We start from the raw sequence: 16,638 nt of genomic DNA, 5'->3' as shown, positions 1-16,638 counted from the left end.
GGGATGACTTGTTCCTGAAAACTGTCCATTTCCTTAATCTTATTTTATTTCCTGTGATGTCATTTTGGGTATATTTCCCTCAGTGCAAATTTAATTGATGTTTTCATAGTAAAAATAACTTTTCCATTTGGTCTTTAAGCTTTTAAAGTAAAACAAAAATGTGTGTTTGAGTTCCTATTGACCTCATATTTCAGGCAATGACATTCTGAATGAGTGTTAAAATTTGTATGTACGTATTTATTTGGACACATACTCAAATGCAAACAAAAGTGCACTTAATACACAGAATCACATAATTTAGATTTAGTGGGAAAAATGGGCTAAGACACGTGACTCACCAATTTCAGGGTGACAGAGTACAGATTCATAATGTCAGTAACAATCAGTTTTCATATATAAGTTTTCCTTCACAATCCAAGAAAGACAAACATAAGTTTTGCTGGTTTGTTTTTCATTAATAACTAAAATCTTTTGGATGCTTAATATAAGTTAGGCACTGAACTAAGTCTCCTATTTGGTAATAATTTTAGTTTTAAAAACATTATGCAAACTACCTTTAATGGGATAACTCAATGAATAGATAGTGACTAGCCTTCTTCTGGTGCCTGCATAGAATTATTGCCAAACTCATCCATTATCTTTCCCCTAAAGTTCAGATAACACTATGATCACTAGTAGAATTTGAACTATACAAGATTTCAGCTTACTCTTTCAGGCTGATTATATGACCATCAATCAATAACTTAATTCTTTAAAGGAATGACAATTTTATTCACCTGAGAATGAATAATACTTTGTGCCCCGGCTGTCTTCATTTTTATGTCAAAGTCTACACAGCTTATTCATATCTGATGGGTCTTCATTACTTTCCTGTAGAAGTTTCTAGTGACTCAGCCACAACAGCACTTGAGTCACTTCTTGGAATAACTCCTCACTACTATCTGCTGCTAAGCCTGTCTTTAGTATACCTTCTGTAGACTCTTTGGATCGAAAGTGGCTTCCCTACTCCATGTTAGAGTGATTTTTCTAACTAACAAAGCAAATCATACTACAATGCTCAAAACTTTCCCTTCTATTCTATTGTCATCAGGACAGTGATTATTCAAGATGAGGCTTTCACTGTATTTTCTAACCACTAAAACTGCTTTAATTTCCCCAAAACATACAACTCTTTAACTTTTCTGGGTCTTTGCATATACTCTTTCCACTCTCTAGAAAGCCCCTGAACTCTCTGCTTGCAAAACACACCCTCATACATGAAGATTCTTTGAGTCTCCCAGGAAAATCAAGATATTCCTTTTTCTGTCTTCCCAAGCATATGTATTTTATTACTTATCATGTAGTTTTAAAAATTTCTGTTGTATAAAATTTAAATTCTCTATGTTGTAAACATTTTGAAAGCTAAAACTGTGACCTCTCATCTGTAATGCCTGATGCAAAGTAGTCACTCAAAAATAGTGTTGATTATGCAGTACGTGAAAAAAAACTTACATTTCCACATGTCATTCTCTGATGCAATAATATTCATCAGACGCCTTGGAATTTTTAAGAGAAACCAGTTGGAACATCTGCTTTTACCTCTCTAGCCATTTTAATACTTCTTTTTCACTAATTCATTTATAATTTTATCATACTCATTTTCATATCTTATCTAATATTACAAATGTTTGATTCATTCTTCTATACTTTTCTCTTATGAAAGCCATTGTGGCTTTCTGCCTGAATGATCAAACAACCCAACAACAATAGAAGAACATAAAAGGTATGTGTATACATGCATGTAACATATAGTTTATAGATATAAATTTTTGTGAAATTATGTACAAATAAGAAAAAAAATCAATATATTGAAAAGGCAACCAACAGAATGGGAGAAATATTTGCAAATCATATATAATAGGGATTAATATCCTAAATATATAAAGAATTCACACAACTCAGTCACAAAAAAGCAAGTAATCAAAATAATCATTAGAGAAATGCAAATGAAGAACAGTGCGGTATCATCTCACACCAGCTAGGATGGCTATTATCAAAAAGATAAGAGAAAAAAAATTGTTGGCAAATATGTGGAAAAGGGGAAACTTTACGCACCACTGGTGAGAATGAAACCATTATGGAAAACAGCATGCTGTGCTGTGCTTAGTCACTCAGTTGTGTCCGACTGTTTGCGACCCCATGGAATGCAGCCCACCAGGCTCCTCTGTCCATGGAGATTCTCCAGGCAAGAACATTGGAGTGGGTTGCCATGTCCTCCTCCAGGGAATCTTCCCAACCCAGAAACTGAACTGAGGTGTCCTGCATTACAGGCAGATTCTTTACCAGGGAAGCCCCCAAAACAACTACAATTGCTCCAGCAATCCCACTCTTAGGTATATACCTGAAGGAACTGAAATCATTATCTCTAAGCAGTATTTGCATCTCCATGTTTTTGTAGCTTTATTCACTAATAGCAAACTATGGAAACAACCTAAATGTACTATGACAGATGAATGAATAAAGAAATTGTGGTATGTATACTATGGAATATTATATAGCCAATCACAGAAAGGGAATACTGTCATTTGAGACAACACAGATAGACCAGGAGGGCATATGCTTAGTGAAGTAAGGCAAACAGATAAGTACAAATACTGTATGTTTTCACTAATATGTGGAACCAAAAAAAAAAAAGAAAGAAAGAAAAGATGATTTCACAAAATAGAATAGTGATTGGCAGAGGCTGGTGGTTGGGGAGGTGTATGTCAACAGGTACAAATTTTCAGTTATAAGAAGAGTAAATTCTGAGAGTCTAATATACAGCATGGAAACTACAGTTAATATATTTCAAATATTGTATACTTGAAAATTGCTCAGAGTAGAACTTAAGCATTCTTGCCAGAAACAAAAAGAGTTAACTATTTGAGGTGATGAATGTATTAATTATCTTGATCTTTGTAATCACCACACAATCAATAAGTATATCAAATCATCATGATGTACCCTTTGAATATATGCAATTGTGTTTGTCAATTATTCCTTAGTAAAACTGAAAACAAGGAAGTAAATTGAGGGAAATTGATGCATATTATTTTCTTATCATGAACCTATGCTCTTAATAAAAATCAATTTTCTTTACAAAGATGATTGCTCCTCTATTTAATTCCATAGCAATTAATGATATCAAGATAATCAAGATATGGATATAAAATTGAGAATTTTGCCATGATAAAGATGAAAACACTCCAATGATTATTAGTGAACTCAATGGCCTCTGGAACTACAGATACAGTTTAATCTATAAATGTATTTTACCAAATTTATCTTATACTATTTTGCTGTGGAACTATCAAAATTGCTGTAGGGATTACACTAAGCATGGCTACTGATAACTAAGAATTAAGTAAGATGTTTGTTCTGAGGAAACACAATGGTGATCTTTATTTTGTATATTGAACAAAAAGCTCTCTGCTTTCTGCAGGAAGCAAAATTACTATGTATTTTTTTAAGCTCCTAACTTATAATGGAATCATGCTATGAAAACTTCAGACAGATATTTGTTCAATATTGTCTAAATAATAAAAGGAAAAAGTGAAAGTGAAAGTCGCTCAGTCATGTCCGACTCTTTGTGACCCCATGGAAGAGACCATGGTATTCTCCAGACTAGAATACTGGAGTGGGTAGCTGTTCCTTCTCCAGGGGATCTTCCCAACCCAGGGATCCTGCATTGCAGGTGGATTCTTTACCAGCTGAGCCACCAGGGAAACCTCGAAAGTCAAGGTAATTTACATGTGCTATAAAAATTTGTCAAACTACATATTATATTTATTTTTAAAATTTATTTTCAAAATCTGCAAAATTAAAAGAAAATGAAACAATTACACAGCATGACAGCTATACTGTGAGCTAAGACATTCCTGAGTACATGTTAAAATAAAAAAGTCATGCTTGATTTCATGAGAACTTGTAACTTTCCTAATAAGCTAATATACAATAGGCTATTTAAAAAGATATTGACCAAATCTAATTTATATATCTCTACCATGGTGGCTCAGACTGTAAAGAATCCACCTGCAATGAAGGAGACCTGGGTTTGATCCCTAGGTTGGGAAGATCCTCTGGAGAAGGGAATGGCTACCCACTCTAGTATTATTGCCTGGAGAATTCTATGGATAGAGGAGCCTAGTGGGCTACAGTTCATGGGGTTGCAAAGAGTCAGACTCGACTGAGTGACTAAAGAAATCACTTTTTCACCAACAGAAACTCAAATAACTTTGAAATATGCAGATTCAAAATTTGACAAGTACAATTAATTGAAATAAGGGTTCAAATGCAAAAATAGCATGTAGAAGAGTTAAACACAAGAAGAGCGCCTAAACAGAAATGGAGGACAAAGATATATTTTCTAAATCAGATGTTCAATGTCAAACATGCAGTTTATAATCAGATACAGCATTCAAGAATCATTCTCACTTTCATTTCTTTATAAATATGCATACAAATGATCCAGAGGAAACAAAAGGAAAAAAATGTACTCCTAAACTTCATATCCAACCTCCAACATTCTGAATCTCTTTGAGAGAGTCTCTTTACTACTAGCAGAGTAAAAGCAGTGCAGTGAGCTTATACCAAAAGTGAGTTCCCTTTCCATTTACTGAATGTGTGCTTAGTTGCTCAGCTGTGTCCTACTCTTTGCAACCCTTTGGACTGTAGCCCTCCAGGTTCCTCTGTCCATGAGATTTTTCAGGCACGAATACTGGAGTGGGTTGCCATTTCCCACGTCCAAAACAAGCACTGTAACTTGAGAATTTGCAACACATCTTAGAAAACACTGAGGCAACTTTCGTAGGACCTGACCTGAGAACTTTATTACCAGAATTTCCCTTCCCAAAATTTGAACACAAATTTGAACAAAATTTGAAGATTAGAGAAGATCCCTGATCTTCAGGGATCTTCAGACAAATTAAAAGACAAATTGTATGGTTCCCAGCTTTGCAGGCCTGGAAAATGCAACCAAGATTAAAAACAATAAGAACTAAGAGTGAACAAGACATACTAAATTGTCACAACCTATGTCTAAATGTCATGTATGGATGTGAGAGTTGGACTGTGAAGAAGGCTGAGCGCCGAAGTATTGATGTGTTTGAACTGTGGTGTTGGAGAAGACTCTTGAGAGTCCCTTGGACTGCAAGGAGATCCAACCAATCCATTCTGAAGGAGATCAGCCCTGGGATTTCTTTGAAAGGAATGATGCTGAAGCTGAAGCTCCAGTACTTTGGCCACCTCATGTGAAGAGTTGACTCATTGGAAAAGACTCTGATGCTGGGAGGGATTGGGGGCAGGAGGAGAAGGGGACGACAGAGGATGAGATGGCTGGATGGTGTCACTGACTCGATGGATGTGAGTCTGAGTGAACTCCGGGAGTTGGTGATAGACAGGGAGGTCTGGCGTGCTGTGATTCATGGGGTTGCAAAGAGTCAGACACGACTGAACAACTGAACTGAACTGAACTGATGTCTAAATGTCCTCTGTGATTTATGAAATTTCTGTATAATGGTTTGGATAGGTGATATGCCACAGAAAATCTGTAACTGGATTGAAGAGAACTAAATGTCTACTTTATAGCAATCTATCACATGACATTCAAAATATTATACCTCAAGATTTAAGAAATTAATTCAGAGGATTTGCTATACAGAGACTCAATTCACTATTAATGATTTTGTCACCATGCGTCAGACCATCCATGTATAGACTTGCCTGAGGTATTCCGTCTGTATGAAAACAAGGTGCTCAACCAGCAGAGTTCAAAGCAGCAAAGTGCTGGACAGCTTCTGGGGCAGCAACAACTTCTTTCTTCTAAATCTAGTTCTACCTGATATTATACATTCTATTTTCCCTCATCTGTCTTCACTAGTTGATTCTCCTTCATCACATTTTCTTTTATTATGAAGAATAGGGGCTTGGAGGCTCTCCTGAGCTTGTGTCCTAGATCACCTGCTCATCCCCCAATACCGTTCTTCTCCCCACCCACACAGTGCTAAGTTTTGGGACAAAAGTGGTGAAGGAAAAAGATATGGTCCTGCCCTCATTAAGCTTGCAGTCTAATAGGGTAGTTTGACACTAACCAGAATATTGAATTAAGTTGTGATAACTTCTATACAGACAAAATCTAGGGAGATATGAGATTATTTAATAGAGGCTAGGAAAGAAGACAACTGTTCTAGATGTAAAGCAATACAAATATAATTCCTATACCTTCACGCCTTGTCTTTCTCTCTGCTTCTTCCCTTCATATGTAAGTTTCTTAATGTGTCCTGCTTTCTGATATTTGCCTCTCCTGATTTTTTTTCATTCATTCCTTTTATGATGTTCCAACAAGCTAAGCCACATCTACCTTTTTTTGACAGCTGGCTGGAAGATGGAATATGGGTTTTTGAGCCAAAAAAATCTAAGGCTGAGGCAGTTTAGTCACCTCACAATCGAATAACTTTTTTTTTCTTTTTAAACAAGATTTCTTAATTGTTTTGAGCATGGTCTGTTTTCTTTCCTTTTTGTTTGGTCTCACCACACAGAATGCAGGACCTTACTCACAAATCCCTGCAGTGGAAGCACAGATTCTTAACCACTGGACCACTAGGGAAGTCCAGAGCCTGGTCTTTTTAAATTAGCAAGATGAAGGTGTCAGCTTTCAGGGGATTAGAAATGTCTGATAATTTGCAAAAAAAAGAAATTCTACTGATAATTTATGGTAAAAATCCAGATTGAAAACATTATCTGAAAACTATGAAAGGAGTTTATAATGTTCAGTTCATTATGTATTAAAAATATGGAACCCATAACAAATTTTAAGGAAGATGTTGCCCAGCTTTATTTCTGTATTTATGAATCTTACTGATTCTTTAATAAAAAATAAAAGAGTAACAAAATAAATGAGTCACTAAGCTAGTAACTTGTGCCACTATAAAGAATAGTAATGGGGTATTTTGTTGGAGTTGAAGATCAATAGGATTTATTACCAGATGCTCTACTGATCGAGCTGATAATGTAACAATCAGAGAAGTAAAATTCACCTAGAGCTTTGCTTTTTTCCATGTCTCCTTTATTATAGCTTTACCTGATACACCATCTCTTCAACACAAACAGACTCAGTGGGACATATATTTAGTGTAACTTCCAGCTACTAATTTTTATCATCATACAAAAATGTATAGAGCATGCAACTGTAAGAAAAGCTCTATGACAAAAAACAGACTACATGAGATAAACTATTTGAAAAGTTTCCTGTTCCTTTCCGTCTGTTATGTCACAACTCACTCCTCTTTTCTCAGTCAGCAACAGTATTTTCATCTCCTTTCCTATGATCAGGATTTGAGCAGTTTCCTTCTAGGTCCAGAACAGTCTTGTTCCCACATACATCTTAACTCTCACACTCTCTTGACTCTGTGTGTTGGTCACTCAGTCCTGTCTGACTCCTTGTGGCCCCATGGACTGTAGGCCACCAGGCTCTGTCCATGGAATTCTCCAGGCAAGAATACTGGAATGAGTAGCTATTCTCTTGTCCAGGGGATCTTCCCAACCACAGGGATCGAACCTGGGTCTACTGCATCGTAGGCAGATTTTTTACCATTTAAGCCACCAGGGTAGCCCGTCATGACTCTCTAAACCCATTCTTACTCTCTGATTTTCTAAGGACTGCAGATTTCTGTATCTCAAAATAAATTCAAATCTGCCCTTTGCAGTGGCAATTGTCTTCTTAAGAAATCCCTTCTTAGCCAAACTCTTCAAACTACTCCATATCTGTTCTCGTCAACATTCATCACCTTTCTTAACACTCTGAAAAGCGACTCATTCACCTATCGTTCTGTCTTGAACCCTTCAAGAGTAAGATGGTCAAGTTCTGAGACTTATTCTCAGATCTCCTCTTGGTTCATCAGCTAGAGTATCTGACTCGGCAGATCATTTTTCCTAGAAGCCTCTTCCTCCTTTATCCATTGTGGCCATCTGCTCTTTTAATTTAGTTCTCTCAGGTTTCTCTTCTCTTTTTCTCCTTTTCATTGGCTATTTGATGCCTTCAACTATCTACTTTTTTTTTGTAATATCAGTTACTCCAAAGTCTTTGTCTGAAATCATGTCCTGCTCCAAATTATGATAGTCTTTATTATTACAGTATCTCTAAACACCTTATTAGAATTCAGTATTTCACAAATTTTGCTCACCATCATCTTCCCTCCCAATTTTTGTACTACTCCTCAGTTTTTTTACATACAATGTTACAACCACCATATCCATGTCCTTCATACTTAAGAATTTGGCATCATCTCTGGTTCATTTTTCTCCATTACTCTCTCATCTCATCAAATGCCAAATCCTATTAATTCGGCTTCTGTACTGGCTATCACATGTGCTTCCACATCATCATTCCAACTATTACTTCCTAGCTCCTGCTCTTATGACCTCTCCCCTTAACCAGCACAATAGGAGCCTCAAGCCTGGTCTTCTCTTCTTTTGCCAAATCGCTGGTACATAGATGTCAGATTAATCTCCTTGGAGATTCAAACTCCTGTGTTCGAACACATTGCAAAGAAAGATTTAGATCCTCATACTATCAAGCGGCTCCATGAATTAGTTTCAACCTACCTTTTCAACTTTATCTTTTCCTGAACTCTCCCAGATACCAAAAACCCATCAAATGGAGTTCCTGTTTGGCAGTATTTTAGACTTCCATTCTTATTGCCTGTGCTCATAATGTTAATTACTTCTGCAAACTCTTTCTCATCTTTGCAATTACATTCACTAATTATTCTTTAAGGCCTATCTCATATCTCATACATTACCTCCTACATGAAGGCTTCAACAATCGAGGTATCATTCATTGAATGATTACTATCTTCTAAGCACATGACGGGGCTTCCCAGGTGGCGCTAGAGGTAGAGAACTATCTGACAAAGCAATAAACATAAGAGACGTGGGTTTGATTCCTGGGTCGGGAAGATCCCCGGGAGGAGTGCGTGGCAATCCACTCCAGCATTCTTGCCTGGAGAATCCCATGGACAGAGCCTGATGGGCTATAGTCCATAGTGTCACAGAGTCAGACACGGCCCTAGCATGCATGCACAAGCACATGAAGCCCTACATATGTTAATTCTTTCATTACAAACTAACAACAACCATTAGTTCAGAGGTAGAGACAATCCTATAAAGGATAAGTAGCTTGCCTATAACTTCATAGTTAGTAAAAGATAGGCAGACTTCAGGTTCAAACTAAAGCTTTCGCACTCTAGTTAACTATGTAACCTATTCCACCTTAGGCTCTCTGTAATAAATACCATGAACTTTAATTTTTCCTCTTTTACAATGTGTGTTACTTTGTACCTCATTTCACAGCTTTTAATTTGTATGCCATTTGATAGAGATCTCTGGAGAATGCATGTTGCCTTTCTATAGTAAGTGCTTACTTAATGTTTGGCCTGAATAGATGGACACACAATTCCGTTATGTGAACACTTACTATGTCTTTCTACTATTTACTCTGTCATATATTACATCTTCTAAGATGACAGGCCTTTGGTAATCTATGGCTGTAAAATTCAATGGAGATGTCTTTTTTGAGGCATTATTTTCCATGATGCTTCCTGTGCAATTCCTAAAGTGAAATGCTCACCACCACCTCTGCCCTTTGTCTCCAATGTTTCTCCTTTGCAGTCTCCAAGGCACATAGTGTTCTACTTTTAAGGTTAGCTAAAATACACAAATGTTCTTTATGGCCAAGGTAGTGTTCCCGTAATTAAAAATTTGATGAGAATAATATTATCATGTGCAAATGTTTATTCTATTTCTGTGTCAAGCACTGCAAAGCTATAAGTACACTTTTAAGCACATATTAAATACTTTAAAATAATATTAGTGGGTTTTCTGAATTAAGATTATTCTCTTATAAAATAGGGCAGTTAATAGGTGAAAAAATAATGACTAGTTCTTGAAAATGACTTGATTTTTTTGGTGCTTGCTCTGGAGGCCTACCAGCTTCCCTAGTGGCTCAGTGGTAAAGAATCTGCCTGCAATGCAGGAGCCCTGGCTCGATCCCTGGGTCGGGAAGAATCCCTCAAGGAGGGCATGGCAACCCAGCCTAGTACTTTTGCTAGAGAATCCAGTGGACAGAGGAACCTGGCAGGCTACAGTCCATAGGGATGCACAGAGTCAGGCATAACTGAAGCAACTTAGCATGCACGCAGTATAAATCGAGGAGGGCGTGGCAACCCACTCCAGTATTCTTGCCTGGAAAATCCCATGGACAGAGAAGCCTGGTGGGCTACAGTCACTGGGGTCACAGAGAGTCGGATACGCTGAGTTACTAAGCAGCAGCAGCAGCATGTAGCCCTATCACGAGTTGTTCCTATTTTATTATTTCAACCAAACACATCAAAACTATTAAATTCAAATTTAGAGTTAATACATACACACACACACACACACACACATACACACATATCATAGACTAGGTGGTTAAGAAGTGATTTCTTATTTAGTAGATATTAAGGTAAAGATTTTTCCTAATGCTCACTTCCCAAGATGATAAAAGCAGCCCACTTTATATCTTATGTGACCTTATTTTTATCCATATGACTTATATTTGGCAAGGACATAGAAATGAACCCAGCAGATGCATACAAAATAGGTATGAAATACTTTGTTAAAAGAATTTAACTTTTAATGGAGGCAGCCATTGGGTCAAATAAGCTAAAATGCTCACTAATTTAAAAATCTTATATATTTTGATTTGATCTTTTTTATACTAAGTAGTAGATTCATACAATAATTCAAGTAAAACAGTGAAACAGCATTTTAAAATGTGATGTCATGAGGAGAGAGACACCATCTAGTTATCTTGTTTCTGTGATCTAGTATTCCACTTTTTCTTTTACCACCCCCTACCATGCCCACTTCAAGTAGAAATGGACAAGGGCAGATCTCGAGATCCACCTGGAGAGACAAGGTACTCACATTCTTATTTTTCCTAAAGAGCTTAATAACACTTTCCGAAGAAAAGGGCAAGTACTATTTTTCCTTAAAATTCATTCCTTTTAATTCTACCTGAGCTAAAAATACAAACAAACAAAAAAAAATCCTAGCCACTTCAACAAGATATTTAATTAAACAGAGTAAGGGTCAACACAATTTTGAAAGGAACATTTGTCTAAGCTGATTGATCAGATTGGCCTTTGAAATACCCAGATTCTCCTAAAGAAAATCATGGCTTGGGTCACTGGGGAGGAGGGGATAAGAGGGAATTCGGGGCACATACATTTCTGTGATGGTCTCTGGCAGATTCGTGGGGATCTCAGTGAGACCTTTCCCACGGCAGTCTACGATGTTGTTGCTACAGGTACAAGCAGCTGGGCAGTGCAAAACACTGCAAGAAGGAGCCATAAATGACTGGTGACCTGAAAAAGAAACAAACAGGAGTTGTATTTTTTCCTGAATTTCTTAAGTGTGCAACCTGTACACTTGGTTCAAATCACAAGCATGTTACTGAACAGAAATGCATGTATTTAAATACCTGATCATATGATGACACTATGTTTCTAAAATATATTTTAGGAAGCATGCATTTATGTCTTGGGATCAACATAGGTAAAGCAAATGAGATCTTTAAAACTACAAAAATGATAATTTTTAAAATTTGAAAGATTAAGAGAAAGGTTAAATTCTGATTTGAAACTAGAATTCTATACAAAACTATTATGAATTTCAAAAAAGCAGCAATTTCAGATTAATATCTGTATTTCATTTCTAATAAGCTTAGACAGAGCCTGGTTTTGACTGAATTTAAGTAGCTTAACTTACTTTAACTTAAAGAAGGAAAGGAAAATACCAAAACTTCCCTCTTGGTGGACATAACTGCTGATTCTAAATAAGTAATCCTGTGCAGATAAGTATGGGGAAAATAAATGATGCTAAGTTTGAGTTCTAGGTAGGTTCAAAATTACTGCTTTTTTTGAAGTCGTGATAGTTGTATCATGTCATTCTGTTAGTTGTAATCTAGATGATTTTTTTGACTTTGTATAGCTTAAAATGTTAGTCTAAGTAGTTACACACAGCTATATGTTTTTACTATTCAATACCGAAATTTTTCTGTTCAAACGGTAAAGAACAGACCATTAGGCACGTTGTACCAAATGGGCGTCTGTAAACGCTGGGTTTGTCCCTGCAGCAGGGCCAGCCCTCTCTGCTCTGCAGAGAAAGGGCCCTAGCGGTGGGATTCACAGGGAAGAGGCTGCTGGCTAATTACTAACCCAATCCCTCTCAACAAGTTCTCACACTTTACAAAAATAGCCTCAGTCTAAATAAGAAACATCAACTTGCCTTCTTCCTCATCTAGAAAACAGGAAGGAAAAAGTGAAGAGAGAAAAAAGTGGTTAGTAACGAACTGTTAGTCATTTCCTTATTTAAATTTTCATAAAGCAATCAGACCTATTGACAACGTTCCATAACATTACATGAAAATTTGAGTTACAAATATGAGAAAACACATAAAAAGGTTGAAAAGGGAGCAATAAAATAATCCTGAACTAGCATGTCTTCTCACTCTGCCTTTAGGAAACTGCTATTTATGATGCATTGAAAGTGAAAGAGAAAATTGCTCAGTCGTGTCGCACTCTTTGCGATCCCCTGGACTGTAGCCCACCAGGCTCCTCTGTCCATGAGACTCTCCAGGCAAGAACACTGGAGTGGGTTGTCATGCCTTCCTCCAGGGCATCATCCCAACCCAGGGATCCAACCCAGGCCTTCTGTATTACAGGCAGATTCTTTACCATGTTTACCACGAGAGAAGCCTCTTATGATGCATTATAAACACAAATATTTTAACATTTTGCTTTGTTGTTATTTTGAACCAACACTTCTAAAGCAGAAACAGTCTTACATTTATGAATTATATGTTAATATTTAGGCAATATGTGTACGCATGTGTGGTAAGTCACTTCAGTTGTGTCTGACTCTTTGGGACCCCATGGACAATAACCTGTCAGGCTCCTCTGTCCATGGGATTGTCCAGGCAAGAATACTGGAGAGGGCTGCCATGACCTCCTCCAGGGAATCTTCTTGACCCGGGGACTGAACCCTCATCTCTCACAACTCTTGCATTGGCAGGCGGGTTCTTTACCACTAGTGCCACGTGGAAAGGCCTTTATGCAACATATTAACATATAATTTATATGAACTGGGAATCAGACTGTGCAGGTTGAGGTCCTTGAGCTCAACTCTGTAACCTTGCACAAGGTTACTTACCATCTCTTTTTCTTAGCATTTAAATCTCTAATATAAAGATAATATTTCAGTTCTCTACAGATATTATGAGGGAGGTAAATATACATGAAATACTTAAACACATAGAAAGAACTGAAAGTCACCTATTCATACTTTACATAACCTATGTCTTATTTTTGTTTTTAGATTTTTGTTACTGAAGCCAGTCATCGATCTCTTTTAGGCAGAACTGAACGACTAGTACATATGTATACATGAAAAGTGTTTTATCACTTTTCAACTACAGTTCTATTACTTTTTCAATTTCCCAGCCAGGATCCAATTCTTGTTCGTCATTTTTCCAATTGTTAAGATCAAAGTAAGAATGATCTTACTTAAAGGGAAAATCATGAGTAGCAAACAGAACTATAATCTCAAAAGTTCTTATATTTCTCTTGGAGTGAAAACTTAAAAATCCTTCATCATAACTTAGGTACAAGTCATCAGTAATTGCCAACCATGCAGGATTGTCTTATAGCCTATGACCATCATCACGAACTCAGAGGATTTCCATGGAGTGATTAATGTACAACTGCAAAGGTTAGTGAGGAACAGTGAAACCTTTCAAGCATGCACCCTGCACAGTTCCTTACATCATAGCATACAGGAATATGAAAACAGGAACGTTCTTTCTCCCTTACCGCTGCAGACAAATTCTCGTTTTTGAACCTCAGCTACATTGTGGCCCCTCAGGTGAGATGGCCCCATACACTGGGTGTAGAGGCCCACCCGAGGTCTTTGGCGCAGCCAGTCCGAGAGCCAGGCCAGGTGGCAGTCACAATATAGGTTGTTCGAATGGAGTCGACTAAATGAGAGCCAAGCAGTTTAAAGCAAGAAAACAGAATGGAGTTATTTCAAAATTTGCAAAGTTCATTCATAATAATATATAAGTTTATATCTCAACATAAAATAGGTTAAAGTTTAATATGGGCCAACTTAATTATTTTCCTAAAAATTAAACTGATAACCACAAACTCAAGTCCCTCTTCATCTACTGAGCCAGCCAAATACACAGAGAGCTTGAACATGACCATGAAAATCTTTTGCCGCTGTCTATTCAAAGAGACAAAGAGACACACAGAAGTCCGAGGCAAATTGCTTTACAGTTCCAACATACTGGCAGTCAACGGGGGTGGGCAGAGAAATGGGAAGATCAGAGGCCAGGTAGGGGTAGGAGGCATGTTAATAAAAGTTGTGGTTCCCAATCTGGTTCCCAGTTAGTCTTGTCATTATTAGTCTCTCTAGAAACTGCTGGCAGAACCTTTTTAGCAGGTCACTTTCATTTTTTGCTGAACCAGACAGAATAATAATTCAATATAAACTGCTTCTTTTCACATCCTGATTCTGATTTCCTCCTTTTTGTTTAATCGCAGTAAAAGGGATTAGCTGCTTTTGGCTCTTGGGGACATAGCCTCAAAGAGCAGGAATTGAAATTAAAAGACATAGATGGCTGGGAGTGAAGGAATTAAGCCAGTCCCCTCTACGCTGGCACAGATCCATACCAGATCATGGATCCCTTCCAAGTGGCAAATTGCACTTCTCCATTTATAAAATATCAGACAAATATATCCACTAAATTAGGTAAATGACTTCAAACTGGCTTTTATATTTTCTCAAACTAAAGAAAAGGACACCCAAAACTATAAATCAAAGCATCATTCCCAGAATCATTTATGACACAGTAATACCATTTTGGCCCTTTTTAGCTGATGTGCTCAATTCTAACCCAATAACAGTAATGGATATTAAAACATGGAACTCAGTCCAGAAAGATAATTGGACCATAAAAGTGGAATTTTTAAGTAGCAATGATAATATAGAATAATGAAACAACCAAAGCAAGGGAATTTAAAATTAGATGACTGTTTTACATTCTCCTTGAGCCTGAAGATACAGAACAGACTGTCTTCCATTGAAACTAGATGGCATACCACAGGACAGAAAGGTACATTTGGGGAAGGCTGGGTGACCTCTGGTGAAGTTTGCTAGGAGGTCAGTGGCATCTTTTGGAAGCTACAAAGCACATTTCATACCTTTGCTCTGTAAATATTTCCATCTAAACCAAGCACATTATAGCGATTCGATTAGATGCATATATATTTGAAATGAGAAAACAATATAAAATTTTAAAAACCTGAATAGTATGACAAATTGTAGTGGATTTTTTTTACATGAAAATAAGACTCACTATCAAAAATGCAGATGACAGAGTTTCTGCAATCTTAGTGGCTTTAGCTTTTCACAGATTGAAAGCTTGATCAATTTGTTTTTTAAAAAATAGCTAAAGTTAATGAGAAACCAATTTCATCAAATAGAGTTTGAGTGAACTGGACCCACTGGGCCAGATTAGTCTCAATCTGACAGCCAAAGAAAACAAAATTTAGTTATATCTGCTTGCTTTTGGAATGATTTTATTTTGCTGAATATTTTTCCAAGGAAATTATAATGCCATCCCATGAAGACTCGATTTTAATGAGAAAACATGAATTAGTACTGACATCTCATTCATTAAAAAGTGGCAATTAAACTAATTTTTGATTAAAGAGAGAAAATAAATGTAACGTTTTGAGTTATAAGCTACTGTAAAAATGAAAGATATTTTCAAAACACTATCAAAATATATTTACCCTACTTAAACACACTTTTTTTTTTTAAAGAAGTCCAATGCTTTGGTTATTTTTTCCACAATTTCTCATGTATTGTATATGATATACTTTTTATGTCAAGGTGATTCGTGATTGTGAAACCCAATTCAAATGAGATTTATCTCTGAAAATGCTTTAACTAAATACCCCATCCTGGGTTTTGAGGATTAATTCTGCTCTTAAAGAAAAAAAAAATACAGCTGTAGCAAACATTTTTATTAGAGAATAATTTTTATCCATCTAAAATATTTTAATGTCCATCTGTAACCCCTGAAAAGATATTTTAAAATATAAATGCTGACACAACCTTAATTATAGAAGCACTAAAGGGTGATGCTGTAACTTTACATTACAAAGACTGCTGGAGAGCCAGTTTAGCTTTATTAGGATTGCTTGCTGTATAGTAATAATATCATAAAGATTTACCATTTATCATTTCTGACAGCCAATCAAGGAGTCTTTCATTTCTTAATGAAATGTGACCTCCACAATAGCTCAAAGTAAATGTTTTCCTCCCCTCCCAAACTTCCCATAACACATATTATTTAAAAGGAAGCTCTCAAGTTTTCAGAATAATAGTTCATTTATTTCAATATTATATCGATAACTTTTTAAAAAGTGGTGTTTCCCTTGCCTAGCCCATGATGAACTAATGGTCATATTCTTTACTTGCTAAAAATACTACTTAAGGGGAATCAATTGATTA

At 36.6% G+C, this 16,638-nt stretch overlaps 1 protein-coding gene across 1 annotated transcript in view; it reads right to left on the bottom strand.

Annotated features, from left to right (window-relative positions):
- SLIT2 (slit guidance ligand 2) overlaps positions 1-16,638 on the bottom strand; it is a 400,034-nt gene that overhangs the window by 116,988 nt on the left and 266,408 nt on the right. The window contains exons 8-10 of the mRNA XM_052642277.1: positions 13,929-14,092; positions 12,346-12,357; positions 11,285-11,423 (exon numbers count right to left, since the gene is read on the bottom strand). Coding sequence (XP_052498237.1) covers positions 11,285-11,423; positions 12,346-12,357; positions 13,929-14,092 — 315 coding nt within the window. The remainder of the gene's footprint in view (positions 1-11,284; positions 11,424-12,345; positions 12,358-13,928; positions 14,093-16,638) is intronic.

The sequence above is a fragment of the Budorcas taxicolor genome, chromosome 6, assembly GCF_023091745.1.
Source record: "Budorcas taxicolor isolate Tak-1 chromosome 6, Takin1.1, whole genome shotgun sequence".
In the NCBI taxonomy this organism is placed as follows: Eukaryota; Metazoa; Chordata; class Mammalia; order Artiodactyla; family Bovidae; genus Budorcas; species Budorcas taxicolor.
The sequence above is the reverse complement of the archived record's forward strand: the minus strand, read 5'-3'. Positions and strand labels throughout refer to the sequence as shown.